This window comes from Asterias rubens, chromosome 11 (assembly GCF_902459465.1).
Source record: "Asterias rubens chromosome 11, eAstRub1.3, whole genome shotgun sequence".
Lineage (NCBI taxonomy): Eukaryota > Metazoa > Echinodermata > Asteroidea > Forcipulatida > Asteriidae > Asterias > Asterias rubens.
In genome coordinates, this window is record NC_047072.1 from 4,044,603 (window position 1) to 4,060,604 (window position 16,002).

At 39.1% G+C, this 16,002-nt stretch overlaps 1 protein-coding gene across 1 annotated transcript; it reads right to left on the bottom strand.

The window, feature by feature from the left end:
• Nucleotides 1-43: 43 nt before the first annotated feature.
• LOC117296482 (snake venom 5'-nucleotidase-like) lies at nucleotides 44-12,595 on the bottom strand. The gene is made up of 8 exons (XM_033779435.1): nucleotides 12,277-12,595; nucleotides 11,431-11,647; nucleotides 9,740-9,925; nucleotides 9,035-9,238; nucleotides 8,066-8,314; nucleotides 3,351-3,506; nucleotides 1,880-2,077; nucleotides 44-407 (listed from the first exon to the last, which is right to left on the bottom strand). The coding sequence occupies exons 1-8, from the start codon at nucleotides 12,571-12,573 to the stop codon at nucleotides 193-195; spliced, it is 1,722 nt and encodes a 573-aa protein (XP_033635326.1). The 5' UTR covers nucleotides 12,574-12,595; the 3' UTR covers nucleotides 44-192.
• Between the last annotated feature and the right edge of the window lie 3,407 nt (nucleotides 12,596-16,002).

The following is a 16,002-nucleotide window of genomic DNA, read 5'->3' on the forward strand; positions in this document are numbered from 1 at the left end:
CCCAATGATAAAATCTAGATAGATTTTCCGGTAATGCCCTTAGAAAAGGAGCCACACAGAACCTGGACCCTGTCTAGCATGCTTAAACCATGGCTCCATTTGCAGCCTCAGAGTCAAGAGTTTCCTAAAGAATAAAATGAATATGTCCAAGATGGTTGTACCATGATAAAGGTGTATGATTAGATTATGATTTTAATTCATTTTTGCATTCAGGACCACAGAAAGTAAAGACAAAACGACAACAAATGTCAAATGATTGACATCCATCAATTGGTTTGCTTTACCAGCACTAGGATCTCGGTAACATGGTGAGTTGCCGTTGTATACAGTAACACGCCTTTCAAGTCCCGTTGTGATTGGTGAATAAGTTTGAAAATAGCGAGACGTCACTTCAACATCCAGTTCACCTTGAAAAATAAAATAAAAAGAACTGTCAATAATTTTCTAAGACTAATAAACGGGAGACGGGAGTATTTTGTTTTGTGACAGCTTGAATTTATTTTGATTTCAGCCACAACAAATTTCTTACTGGATACAAATACTTTGTGTTCAGTGCAAACCGGCAAATAAAATCTAAGAAAGTTAAGTTGGGCATACCAGACCCATTTGAAAGTTGGGCACACCAGACCCATTTGAAAGTTGGGCACACCAGACCCATTTGAAAGTTGGGCACACCAGACCCATTTGAAAGTTGGGCACATCACACCCATTTGAAAGTTGGGCACACCAGACCCATTTGAAAGTTGGGCACATCACACCCATTTGAAAGTTGGGCACACCAGACCCATTTGAAAGTTGGGCACACCAGTCCCATTTGAAAGTTGGGCACACCAGACTCATTTGAAAGTGAAAGTTGGGCACACCAGACTCATTTGAAAGTGAAAGTTGGGCACACCAGACTCATTTGAAAGTGAAAGTTGGGCACACCAGACTCATTTGAAAGTGAAAGTTGGGCACACCAGACTCATTTGAAAGTGAAAGTTGGGCACACCGGACTCATTTGAAAGTGAAAGTTGGGCACACCAGACTCATTTGAAAGTGAAAGTTGGGCACACCAGACTCATTTGAAAGTGAAAGTTGGGCACACCAGACTCATTTGAAAGTGAAAGTTGGGCACATCAGACCTATTTGAAAGTTGGGCACACCATATCAGACCCATTTGAAAGTGAAAGTTGGGCACACCAGTCCCATTTGAAAGTTGGGCACACCAGACCCATTTGAAAGTGAAAGTTGGGCACACCAGACCCATTTGAAAGTGAAAGTTGGGCACACCAGTTCCATTTGAAAGTTGGGCACACCAGTCCCATTTGAAAGTTGGGCACACCAGACCCATTTGAAAGTTGGGCACACCAGACCCATTTGAAAGTTGGGCATACCCACAAAAATTTGAACCCACAAATAGGAACGTGACTATGTCAAACTACATGAAATTGTTGAGCAAACCAAACCCAGCCATTTGTGGCCATGTTGGCCCTGCAGTTACACAAGAATTAACAGCACACATAAACATCCAGATCACCTCGTGAGTTTAAAAATAAAAGGAACTGTCAATACATATCCACATGGTGTTCAGTAGGCCTTACACACTGCAACCTACATGTTAAACAGTTACAGGAGCTATCAAACAGGAGTTGGAGAAACAAACAAAGCCCCGAGTTTCACATTATTTACAGTCACTCAATGTTTAGCCAAACTACATTCTTTGAGCACATGAAACCATTTTCATGAAATCTATTACGAAGTGTTACACAGTTTAAGCTCCTATGAACCTCTTGTTCAGTCCTTTTTAAAAATAATGTCGGGAACTTAATTGTCATCAACAGATCTATCAAAGATACAAAATCATTTATTGTCTGAAATAATTGATTGACAACTTTACCTTTTATAAGGCTGAGTTTGTTTTGATTTGCACTGAATCCATATCCGCCTCCTGCCATGTAACTGTTCATTGCAACTCGGTAAACTTTCTCCATGTTAAGGCTGCTATATGAAGGTACAGTGCAATCAGCACAACGTACGCGCACATCTACAACCCTTTGACCAATGGGAAGAGTGACATCGTAAATGACTTGTAGCCCTACAAATTAGAAATTGAAAGAAACTTAGGTGACATGAGTGTAAGATATGAATGATGCTGAAGGAATGAAAACATCTTAGAATTTCAGAAGAGTAAATTCATGTCAATCCACTAGTTAAAAAGGACCACATAACCAACCCGTGGTAATTTCTTCAAATTTGGAGATAAGGTGCACATTTATTGAAAACGTCAAAATACAGCTTACGTTGTGTCTGAGACTGTGGCTATATTCATTTTGCGAATAATTTGCTTCCATGCTGCGATAAAAAATAATCAAAAAATTAAAAAATGGGTTCTTATCTAACACACATAATATCCTTAAGTTTGATCAAGGCCCTTTACAACTTTATTATTTTCCTGTTCATCGGGCACATTTTAACTTTATTTACTCCCAGGGGAGCATATATATATAACTCCAAACTGCTTAAAGTATGATAAGTAGTCTGTTGGGGTGTTATAAAACAAATATTGACTGCTTTTACTGGTGCTATGGTTAAATCTCTGACTCCCTAGGTGATCCCCAGAACCGTTCCATTTTCCCTCGGCTACGCATCAGGAAAATATAACACTCTGGGGATTACCTCGGGAGTCGCAGTTTTAACCATGGCACTCGAAGCAGTCAATATTTGTATAAAAAGTAAATGCAGCATAGCGATAACATAATAAACATAGATAGTAATTCTCATTACAGTTACGGTTTGCTTTTCTTGTTCATATCCTTTTGCTGGGATGAATGTTTTTGCCCACCAAGACCCAGGCCCGATTACATGGCTCGACTGCTTACCATAAGGCATAAAAGTTATGTTGGCGTAACAGGCCCCCAAAAATAGGGTAGGTAGGTAGGGACTCTTGATGACATTTATTTTATATTTTATGTCTTTAATAGATTTTTAATCATAACATTTCTTCCATTGAAAAATATAAAAATATCCACGGTGGGCCGTATTTTTAGGGTAGGTCTGGTTACGCCAAAACAACATTTTTTTTATGCCTAAGATAGAATCGCTGCTTTCGGAATCAGGGAATTCTGCGTTTACATCAAGCGTATTTCACAGGTTAACAGGGAATTTTGGCGTGTGCGAGAGTGTAGTCCACGTTACTAGGCATTCTTCGCTGCAGGAGCTAGCATAGAAAATGGACGCTTGCCTTGCAAGCAGGGAATGGTGACCATAGTGCAGAATTCAGCGGTAAGCAGAGCCATGAAACTGGGCCAAGCTGAAACATCTTTCTGTCAGGCACAATAAAAGTCTACTCTTAAATGACTGTTTCTTACCTGACAATTGTATAAATTCACCAGCGTTTCCACTATCTTCATATCGCTTGACTGAATGCTCCAACATGTCCAGGATGTGTTTACCTTTCAGTTCTAGAACATCGATGGTATTACCATAGGGCATGTTCAATAGCAGGTCATTTATTGTAATGTCACCTGTAATTTCATCCATATTAGGATAATAAAGGTTGTTTAATAGCGCATATATCCTAGTTGCTACATCAAGAGGTTTTGAGTTTGGTTTTACCCTAAACCGGTGTGTCGTGGCCGAGCGGTTATAAGAGCACCGAATTCAAGCTCTGCTGATTCTGTTCAGCAGAGTGTGGGTTCGAATCCCAGTCGTGACACTTGTGTCCCTGAGCAAGAAACTTAACTATTATTGCTTCTCTCCACCCAGGGGTAAATGGGGACCTGTGAGGGCAGAGAAGGTTCTTGTGATTGATTTAGCCGCGTAGTGCATTTGTTGCACGAGGCTGTATATATATACTCCCCAGGGAGCTGAAATGGTTTAAGGAGTGAATTAAGGCCCATACAGTGACCAGGGGTAATAATTTGAAGCGCTTTGAGACACCCGTTCGGGGGTGAAAAAGCGCTATTTAAACTCAAATATTATTATTAGCACTGTATACTCAGTACTTTCCCCAAGTCCAGTTAACAAAAATCACAGGCATGTTACTCAGGTGGGATTTGAATCCACGATCTTTGCAATTCTAGAGCAGTGTCTAATTTACCAACTAGACCACCAAGATTGCTCGGTAGATAGAGGCAGTTCAAATCCTATATTTTAGCAGCGGGTACTGCAATGATTTAATAGATGTTAAATTTGCATCGTAATAAAAATATAAATGTTTGTTTTACATTAAGAGGCTCTTCAAATTAATTATTCCTGTTCACCAGGCATACTTAACTCCCTGAGGAGCATACACTAGGGGATTAATCTCTGACTGTTCAGACCTTGCGTGGTTCACCTGAGTTAGAGAAGCAAATTATAGTTTTAAGAAACACAAACATTATAGACCTTATTGCAAATACCAATGCGCAAGCGCAGACTGTTGAATGAGGTGCATTGTGGGATAGATATGGATCAAATTTGGATACCAGCAAGACCACAATGCACCTAATTCCAAGCGTTACGCGCGCGCCCCGGTATTTGCGAAAAGGTCTATAGACCTTTTCGCAAATACTGGCATTGGGAAAATCAAGGATGTTCAAATCAAACTCCACATTGATCCAGATGTGCTCCCAAAACAACAGAAGCATCGCCGCATTCCATTCCACACTCGAAAGGACGTGGAAAAGAGCTCCAGAGACTTGAAGACCTGGACATCATAGAAAAGATTGATGGTCCTACCCCATGGGTCAGTCCAATCGTAGTAGTACCGAAACCCTCAGGAGCAGTAAGAATTTGTGTTGACATGCGTCAAGCAAATAAAGCAATAAAGAGAGAGCGACACCCCATGCCTACTCTAGTAGACATCATAGCAGATTTGAACGGTGCATCCGTATTCAGCACACTCGATATGACTGCTGGCTATCACCAGTTTGAACTCGCACCCGAAGCACGACATGTCACAACTTTTAGCACTCATGTCGGTCTCCGTCGCTACAAGCGTTTGATGTTCGGTGTAAACGCAGCTTCAGAAATCTTCCAAACAGCCGTATCACAACTCCTCACAGGCCTTGCTGGATGCAAGAATATGTCCGACGACATCATAGTATACGGTAAAGACAAACTGGAGCACGATAGAAACCTCAAGGCGGTACTCGATAGACTTCAGAGTAACAATGCAAAACTCAACAAAGACAAGTGCAATTTTGCCCAGTCCAAAGTCCGCTTCTATGGGCATATCTTCAGCAAGGATGGTCTCGCTCCTGACCCAAAGAAGATCGATGCATCCCTAACTACGCTACACTCACTGCACCCCTCCGTATTCTTACACACCAGGATGCAGAATGGAAGTGGGGACCAGACGAAATCAATTCATTCACAAAGTTAAAAGAAGTTCTAGCAGATTCAAGCAGAATGGTCTACTTCGATCCACGTAAACAAACCGACATCATTGTAGATGCAAGTCCAGTGGGTCTAGGTGCAATGCTATGCCAAGATGGAAGAGTAGTCTCCTATGGAAGTCGTACCGACTGTCAGATGTTGAATCACGATACTCCCAGACGGAACGTGAAATGCTTGGTGCAGTTTGGGGTGTTGAGCATTTTCACCTCTATGTATACGGTGCTAAGTTCCGAATTCTGACTGACCACAAGCCACTGCTGGGTATCTTCAAAAGCTATAGACAGACTTCTCCCAGAATAGATCGATGGCGTCTACGTCTCATGCCATACAACTATGAACTTGTGTACAAGCCAGGCAAAGACGATGAAAATCCTACAGACTACATAAGCCGACACCCAGTACACAAGCCGCCAAAAACATCTGTTGCAGAAGAATATGTGCACTATATTTGCAACAATGCTGTTCCTAAAGCAATGACCCTTGATGAAGTTCGCCAAGAAACCGCAGCTGATGAAGTCCTGCAAAGGCTGATGAAGACTATTCAATCTGGAAAGTCAAACGACTGGGATGACATCGACATGCGATCATTCAAACCAATTCGATCCGAGCTAACAATCTGCAATGGAGTGATCCTGAGAGCCAATCGCTTAGTCATGCCCACATCCCTGAGATCCAAAGCTGTAAATCTTGCTCATGCCAGTCACCAAGGGATCGTGAAGACAAAAGGATTCCTGCGAGAGAAAGTTTGGTTTCCTGGAATTGACGGTATGGTGGAAGACAAAGTGAAAAAATGCATTCCATGCCAAGCAGCAGCCACTAGTGGTGCAGAAAGACAAGAACCACTGAAAATGACACCTCTACCCTCTAGCTGCCCCATGGAAAGAAGTTGCAGTGGATTTCACTGGCCCATATGCGTCAGGAGAATATCTTCTCGTAGTTGTTGACGAATACAGTCGCTATCCCGAAGTCGAAATCGTTACTTCTACTTCATCCAAAGCAACCATTCCAAAGCTAGATGCGATTTTCGCTAGACAAGGAGTCCCTGATGTAGTGAAGACGACAATGGCCCGCCATTTCATGGTCATGAGTTTGCTAGGTTTTCAGCATACCTTGGTTTCACTCATCGCAGAGTCACACCACTATGGCCCAGAGCAAATGGTGAAGTCGAACGCCTGAACAGAACGCTTGGAAAAGTCATACGCACAGCCGAGTCAGAAGGAGTAAGCTGTGGAAGCAACAACTGTACAAATTTCTCCGTCAATACAGAGCAACTCCACACTCTACGACAAATGTATCTCCAAGTGAAGCTCTAAACTCCAGAAAGCTGAAATGTGAGCTACCCGAATTGCAGACTCCAATGCAATCTCACAAACATGACGCCTTTCTCAGAGAACGTGATGCACAACAGAAGTCACAGATGAAGGAATACACAGATAATCTTCTTCATGCTAAGCCGAGCAACCTCAAAGAAGGAGACACCGTTCTTGTGCGTCAGCCAAAGAAAACAAAACACACTCCCCCATTCAACCCCCAACCGTTTGAAGTGATGACGAGAAGAGGAAACATGATTGTAGCCAGACGAGGCGAGAAGATCACAAAGCGAAACATTTCTCACTTCAAAAGGATCCCAACCCCTCCCCCAGACCACCACTCTTCGTCAGAAGACTATGAAGAGCACATCGACAACCAACCTCTCATCGCAGAACCACCACCTACCCAGGAGGACACTACCTTGCCAACACTTGATGCTGATCTACCTCCGACTACACCACAGAGCCCAAGCTCAATGGAATCTTGTCTCCGTCGATCTACTAGAGTCCATAAGACTCCAGTCAGATTCAAAGACTATGTTAAATAAGTTGTGAAAAAAAAAAAACTCAAATTCACCAGTTTTTCAAAGTTATGGAAAACACAACACATTTTTGTTGTGGAAAAAAAAAAAAAAAAAAAAAAAAAGTTCATTTCACTCAAGCGTTTTACAGATTTTCTGATGAAAAACATCTGGACTGGTGAATTCAAGAGGACTTACACAAACCAAACCGTTTGTTTGTTTGTCAAAGAACTTTGAAACTAAAAGGACACTTTAAATCTTCTTGTTTTTAATACATTTAATCTTTTTTGAAAAATTGATGAGAAACTCATACTGTTGTGATTATCATGTTAGCAACTTGAAGCAATGGACATTTTGCGAGGCATTCAAGGAAAGACATTTAAAGAATGCATCAAATCAACCATTTTTGTTGGGCCAATAACATTCCTTTTTCTTTCTCAGCTCCCTGTGGAGTATACAGCCCTGCATTTTCAGCTCCCTGGGGAGTTTACAGCCCTGAGCTGCCGTGGTGCTCCAGTGGGTTATTTCATACACAATATCAACCTCTACCCTCGCAGGTACCCATTCAAGTATCTTGCTCAAGGACAGAAGTGCCACTACTGGGATTGGAACCCACACTTCGGTGACCTTAACCACTCAGCCATGACATCCTACTGTGAAATGCTCAAGGCCTGACGAATCCAGTAATAGATATAATGTGAACCTATAAGGCATGCTCTTGAATACTTGGTTTGAAAGCACCCTTGGTTGCCAATTTTATTAATATATTAAAATCGAGGCTCATCGTTACGCTCAGTTTATTTCATATCAATCAAGCTTTGACGAAATGATTATGATTGCCATTGAAAATGGATGGTTTTCAATAATGCTTACCTGCAGTTACTTCATTTGCAGATACACTACCCGTTGTTGTCATGGCAACAGCTACATCACTCCATGACCCGTCTGTTTGATTGATGAATGATTCTAACATGGCGTCTGCCAGTATATTGCCCATGTTGCACTCAATGAAGTAGCAGAATTCATTGCCCTGTAAGGGAACCAGTGAGGTACCCACAACCTCATTAGCAACAAGATCCACTTGCTGTTTCCATAGCAACATATCATTGAGTGTGTCAGCATCTATAAAGTGGGTAAGGTAAAAATATCATCAAATTACTAAAACAACAATTGATTAGGGCTCAAAGGTTTTGTATTATGATGGGTTGGGTTGTTAAAAAGAGATAGGGCCTACACACATGAAAGTTAATAACAAAAGTATGCCCCAATGCAGTACCATCATACACATTATGAGCAGTCAGTCTCCCAGATGTTTGAGTAGCTCTATCTGAACCTGATTTAAATGATCAACAAAGCATCCTAATGAAAACATACTAATTTGGGAGGCTAATCATCCTTGCTCGCAGCTAAGAGCTGAATTGTGAAGGAAGTGACTACAACATTTTCGAAAAGCAGGCATGCAAGGGCGCCTTTGGCAGCCAGCCACATCAACCTAATATGACCAAGGAACACAGCCAGACATCAAAGAAGATCTTCTTAAGAAGACAATGAAGAAATTTCAGTTTAAGACGTTGGAGGAAAACTCCTAGTTTTTGAAAGTGTACCAACCCTGCTAAAGAAAAGAAAATTCACAAATTGTCTGCAATTGTAAAATGTTTCCACTTAAGGGCATTTATGAACGGGAATAAGATAGTAGTGACTTGTTCACTGCTGCTTAAAATCTTGAAAGGCTTGGGCCTTTATTGCACGACCACGACCCTTCCGGTTTTAAACGGCAGTTTAAGAACTCATCGTTACCCTCTTATTCCCTTATTTAAAGTAGCATTAATCACAGTACAGTACCTTGTTGCACATTGCTATCAAGCAGAATTGGGTTCCCATCAAAAGACCTTACAGCTCCCTCCTCGTCAAACGTAACATCAAGTCGTCCGAGGTATTTACCATATGCATAGGCTGAGATGATTAATACAGTGGACGATGGGTCATGGCTGGGCCTCACTACCAATGGATAATCACTATACGGAACTTCACTGGAGGGCGGACTACCTACACATTATTATAAAGCAATTATCAAGAAATAGTTGTTTCAATGTAGAATGCATACACAACAAAGGAGTCAAATGTCAAATAATGAAAACAGCTAATGAATTTAAGAAGACCTCATACATGTAGCTTTATGACATTTGGATGACATTTTTTTTACACAATATTTATTCGGCTATTTCACAAATATAGTACAGAAACTTGCAAACAAATGTTTAGCTACAGGAAAAAAAGAAAAAAAAAATGTTGAACAGAACTACCTGTAGGCCTACCATACAACAAGGAATATGGATACAACAAGGAATATGTGAAGAATAGATGAGAGATGATGGTAGATTGGGAAAGGACGGAAAATAGGGTGGGAGAGGGAACAGCAGGGGATTATAGGGGCAAAGACAACCCAGTTAAAGCTGGCCAGGATTAACAAAAGATTACTTTTTAACACTGTGACCCGAAAGTCTGTTAATCCAATAAAGTACTTCAAAAACAGAAATAAATTCTTACCTGTGTACATAAAAGTATTTGTGTGCCCACCAACCACGATATCGATTCCTTGTACATGCTGTGCGATGTCCATATCAGTATCGATACCAGAATGGCCCAATGCTATGATCTTATTGACTCCACTAGCAATCAGCTTGTCGACTGCTGGTTGTAAAGATTCAACTTCAGGATTGAAGACAAGATTACCTGTTATATCAAAATGATTATCAATATTAGCATTTTGGATCTGGTGATATTTGTGACCATCCACCACCAATGGGCTGTAAAGTCGCACTTGTACATTGCAGAGCCTATTAAATTGTTTGGGTTTTCAAGAAGTCTTTGAGAAATCTGAATAAAAAAAGTAGGTGGCTTTGAGAAATCATAACTTTGTCAAGAAAAGTCTGATTTAAATGTGGATGGTATCATTTTGAAGCTGATTACACACTCTCTCCAAAAATGCATTGAGCCCATAACAGTAAAAGTGTCAACTTTACAGCCCATTGGTGGTGGATGGTCACATTTCACTGAAATGATTAGAAAGGAGGGTAATTTTTATGAATATTCAATTTAATTTTGGCAAAATGTTATCTAAGTTCTAGAGATTGAGCATAATAATACACTTCTTTTACGGTGAGTGACTATTGGAAGAACAACAAAGTATGCATGTTTCTCACATACATCTACTTCTCTTTTTGATCTGTGCTTACTTTAAGGCAGGAAAATATTTGTGAAAACAAACTATCCTGCAATGATAGTGAAAAATATATAGTACTATCACACTGATTTGCACATTGGCAAAACAAACAATTTATAATCACAAATGTTAACACAATTTTCTCCCCTACCATGCCTACTAGAAGTGTAACTTGGAAGTTCTCTGGTTGGCAGGTTGGACTCTGGTTGGCAGGTTGGACTAAATTTTAACTAGTCAAACCTTGTATTGTTCAGGTCAACTGTGATTAAGGCTAGTTGCCTCTAGTTATCCACCCAAACTTACTCTAGACTGATCCCTTTTATGTGTTTCCGAGTTCAATAAAGGTTTGAAAGTTAAAAACAAAATCTTCAGAAACTGCAGAGTTTTGATCAAGGGCACAAGTGTCATGACCAGGATTCAAACCTACACTCTGCTGCTGACAACACCAGAGCTTAGAGTCAGGTGAACCAATGGAGCTATGTGGTGAACTAGATCACACGGCCATGACTCGTTGAAAGTTGTACAAGGGCCACGTCAATAAAGCTGCACGACAGAAATCATTCTTACAAAACACAAACAACTGCTGGTTTACAACATTGGGAGGGCCTACCAACAGACGTGGACCCTTGTTTATTAGTTTTGTTTTCACGTTAACGATTACACTTTAATGAAATAATCTCACAGTTTATACACCATTATTATGTTGTTAATTTAAACTATGCTGTTGCGGGATGAAAAACCAGAGGTCAAAACTCTGTATGGAGAAATTGCTCTGGAAAACCTTGCACAGTGATTTCTTAATTTAATTTGTTTTTATTTCTTAAAAAAAATGTGTTGCATTGTCTGTTGGTACACAGATGGCACCTTAATGCCCCGCCCAACCTTATATACAACGTCCACAACGTCCACCAAGAATGTCCACCAAGAACTTCACAGCGGATTGGTATGCTAGGAACTAACTTTTGTACTAAGTCACTGCCTCGTTCAAATGTAAGAAAATAAATTTCTACTGTACCTGATTTAGAGAATAAAGGTGTGTCTACCGATGTGTAGCCCACAATGCCGACCCTTTCTGCACCTTCCATGTTGACCACAGTGTAACAGGCATACAGACCACTCATAGATGGCTCCGATGTACTGTCAATGTTACAGCTAAGGACTGGGAAAGACACATTGTTTAGAAAGGGCAACAGGCCGGAGATACCGATGTCAAACTCATGGTTTCCAAGTGCCTTTAAACAGAAATATAAAAACAGAATTTATGAAAATGGGAGGTTTTAGCAACTTTACTGAATACTAGCTAGATACCCATTCTTGTGCTCTTTGAAAGGGGAGAACTGGTGATTAGATTTGGGGATGAAAGAAGTTGATGGTCTAAATTCGCTCTAGTAATTGTCTTTGTTCAATCCCAAATTGTTGAAACCACTACCAGCTTTCAACCCATTGCTATAATTCCATACATATCATGTCCTTCCAATATTGAAGTCACAGAGGTCATTGAATGAATTGAAATGACATGACATTCCTTATCATCCAAACTTAACTTCTTGCTGCTGGTTGCTTAATAGCAGTGACATTATTCCAATACACTGCACTCTTAAATGTTATCTTGGTATTTATGCTTACTACATTAAGTTTAATTTGGTCCTGCTCGATGGTTCAATATGATTGTGTATCTGAAAGCAAAATTTACACTGAAAATTGTTTGCATATTTTGTAAGACAAGACTAAAAACAATGTCAAAATAGCATACCAATCTAAGGGGAAAAAATGTTTAAAATCTGCAATAACACATGTTTCTTGATTGCACCTCATTACACATTTGAAGCATTTCCTATAAAATTTGAACATTTTGACTCACCATGGCGTCATACCCCAGAAGGTTCATAAAACAAGCCGAAGCCTCTCCCCTAAAGGCATAAAACCAGACAGTACCCTGAAAATGATCCCCTGCATCAAGGAGTAGAGTATTAGGCACAGACTGACGAATCTCTTTAACTACTGTTGCTCGCCGAGCCTCCCCACCATAACAGACCCCTTGCTCAGCAAGCTCTGCCGTACACACACCACCAAAGTTCTCACTAGTCTCCTCAAAGCGAGTGTGGATATCATTGGTGTGAAGGATTGTCAAATCAAATGAAGAAACCCATGTACACATGCAACTTAATTGCACTATGAATAGAAACATATGCATCATTATATACAGTCAATCTGCTTACAAACAAATCAAGTACTCAATAACAACTCTGGACTTATTTGAACACTTCAATGTTGATTCTCCAAGCACAGTTTACCTATGGAGGATAAGGCCTTTTAAAAAGTAATGTGCTGTATTTGTTTAAAGATTAAACCTACTTTGGCTCGGTGCAAAGGTCAAAATCCTTGACAGGATTTCCTGTCGACAACGAATGATGGCCCCCCAAAAACCCTGCCTTTTTGAAAAAGGGAAGGAGGGCCTTTTTTTTCTTCAAAATGGCCAGCCGACACAATATTAAAGACGGAACCAGGTGGACTATCTTTCAATTGTTTTCTTCTTTCGACTATGAAAAAGGAAGCGGGCGGGGACGCTTAACGTGTGTGTTTTTTTTTTTAGTTCTTTGGACTAACTAAACTTCACAAGAGTACCATTTATTACCAACCTTTATCTTTTTCATAAAACAGCTGAGGTTGATTTTACAAAGACCAAGATCCATCTCATTATGAGTTGTTAGTATTGCCATAGCGATTTGTATCATGACATCTCACTTTGCTTTCTATCTCCATGGCTTCAGTAATTAAGGTTGATTTTATAGTTAAGATCAATATAAGCTGTTTGTGAATTCGAGTTAGGATCAACATTAGCTCTTGGTGAGTATGAGCCCAGAGTATGAACATTTGGTGGGTGTATGATATGGTTGTGGGACATGGATGATGTTTAGACAGGGATTTGAAATAAATGTAAATCCCATGAAATCAGAATTGGAATGCTGGCATTGTAGGACAATTTGATATCTCTTGGCATTACAACAAATGGAATGTTTCACTGTAAAATTTGTATTACACAAAAGGAAGTTTTTAGATGAAAAAGTTAAACAAATTTTTGTTTGAAATATTTGTTAAATCATCGAAAACTTTGCAGAAATACTGCCATACAATATTGCTTTGGTTTTAGAATACTGTGGTAATCAATCAATTACCAAGCGTTGAGCTCGTTTGTTTCTGTCAGCTGATTTTTAGTGAAGTGCACTGCAACAATTTATTCAGGTTGTATGACCATTAGGGTTGAAACAATAAGAGCATGTATTACATGAATTCTTTATTGATATGAAAGTGTGTATGTCTTCTTTATTTTGACATTACCAAAGATCAATACTTTTCTCATCAAACATTTAAAATCTCATTAACAATCTTCAAGACGTTTCTGGCTGAAGACCTTCCTAAATCCTGCAAAATACTTCACTCTATGGTATACTAAAGGCACTGGACATAGAACCGGTATTCTCACTTGGTGTATCCAACATATGCATAAAATAATTAGTGACCATTTTGGGCTCAATAGATCGATCCATTAAGCTCCGCCCCATTGCGTATTGACCAATCACAATGCAACGAAGGTCCGACAAATAAGTCTGACATGCGTGCGCGTATGCTTGGGGCGCCCGACATAGTTGTGCAGAAAGGCATTGGAGAGGCGCAGGTGTTCTTGCTCACACATGCGTCGTGGGCAGAGCCTAATGGATCGGTCTATTGGTCATCAAGTTTGCAAGAAAACAATGAAAGAAAAAACACCCTTGCTTCATTACTTTGTGTGCTCAGATGCATAATAAATGCTTTATCTGAAATCTTTTACTATTTGAATGAGAAATTAACTGGAGCTGTTTCTCACAATGCTTTGTTTTACTATCAACAACATTCCATTACTCGCTACCAAGTAATGTTTTATGCTTACAATTATTTTGAGTAATTACATTGTACCAATAGTGTCCAGTGCCACCCAAATGCTTCAGACTCTGATAAGATTGATAAGCCTGGCTTCAATGCAATGGATGGCTCAAAAGTACAGGACCAATATCTTCCAAAATCAGACACAATTTTCAGAAGGATTTAAGAAGACTTAGGGAGGTTAGTATTTTAAACTTTATGTTAATTTTTCTGTAAGTCAAACATACTTTTAATGACATAAAATAATGTATTTTTTACGCAAGCATGATAATTTCAAAAAAGATAAATTGTGTAAGTTCAATAAATTTCAATAATTTTGTTTTAATGTTGCTTAAAGGCAGTGGACACTATTGGTAATTGTCAAAGACTAGCCTTCACAGTTGGTGTATCTCAACATATGCATAAAATAACAAACCTGTGAAAATTTGAGCTCAATTGGTCATCGAACTTGCGAGATAATAATGAAAGAAAAAACACCCTTGTCACACGAAGTTGTGTGCGTTAAGATGGTTGATTTCGAGACCTCAAGCTCTAAATCTGAGGTCTCAAAATCAAATTCGTGGAAAATTACTTCTTTCTCGAAAACTATGGCACTTCAGAGGGTACTGTTTCTCACAATGTTTTATACCATCAACCTCTCCCCATTACTTGTTACCAAGTAAGGTTTTACGCTAATAATTATTTTGAGTAATTACCAATAGTGTCCACTGCCTTTAACAATGGTTGAATATGTGGAAAATAAAAAGAAGTGTTTGAAGTTAGACTCCAAAATGTTCAACATTTTTCTCCAAGAAAACATTAGCATGTCTTAAATACTTTTTATAAACATACTTAATCTATTGGAAAATACAATGAAATAAGTCAATTTTTTTTTATTATAATATATTTCTTTACCATTTTTTTGTAGGCCATTTATTAACAAGTTTACTTCAGGAAGACTGAAAACGTTTATTTGACATGATAAGTTAGAAGAGAAATATTCTTCCTTCAAGAAGGCAAATATACAACATACAGACATAAAACCATGTCTTTCATAGCAATATCATAATTTTCTATTTCTGAAACCATATCATAATTTTCTATTTCTGAAACCAGTGCAGAAGGTTTAGAAAAACCTAAATCTTCGAAACACATTGGACATTTCCTAACTTCATAATATAATTATGCTCATTCCTTCCCCCCCCCCAAAAAAATGTATTTTTTTAATTATTTTATAAAAAGAAATGTGACTGTGTTTTCTCTGAAAACGATCAATTTGAGCTACTTAATTTTAAACAATGCTAAGTGTACATACCATTTCTTTAATTCCCAAACATGGACTTGGAAAGGACTTACATGTGTAGTATCTGTACAGTTATCATGCACCACTGTTTTATCAGGCAAAATTACACCGTACTTTATCCTTGATGAAATGATAAACTCCATAATTAAAATTAAATCTTAATTTCAAGCTTCAAAACATAATAAAACTACTTCGTTTTATACCTTGCTAAAGTACAGGATTGATTATTTGATATCGTCGCAGATTTCAAAAAGCGCCATTTTACTCAAAAGTCATAATTTTTATGAGTTGTTTTTAGCCAGTAATTGGACTGCATACTTTTATCTTTCATTCATAAATACCCCAGACAGTTTCGCTACTCCTATTTGTGGAGAGCGCGTCACG

Bases quoted from the DNA above. Each gene is read 5' to 3' on its own strand.
- LOC117296482 (XM_033779435.1), bottom strand. From the start codon at position 12,573: ATGTGTACATGGGTTTCTTCATTTGATTTGACAATCCTTCACACCAAT. The intron at 9,926-11,430 runs GTACAGTAGAAA...TTGATATAACAG, and splicing joins ACCTTTATTCTCTAAATCAG to GTAATCTTGTCTTCAATCCT. The intron at 9,239-9,739 runs GTAAGAATTTAT...AATAATGTGTAG, and splicing joins AAATACTTTTATGTACACAG to GTAGTCCGCCCTCCAGTGAA.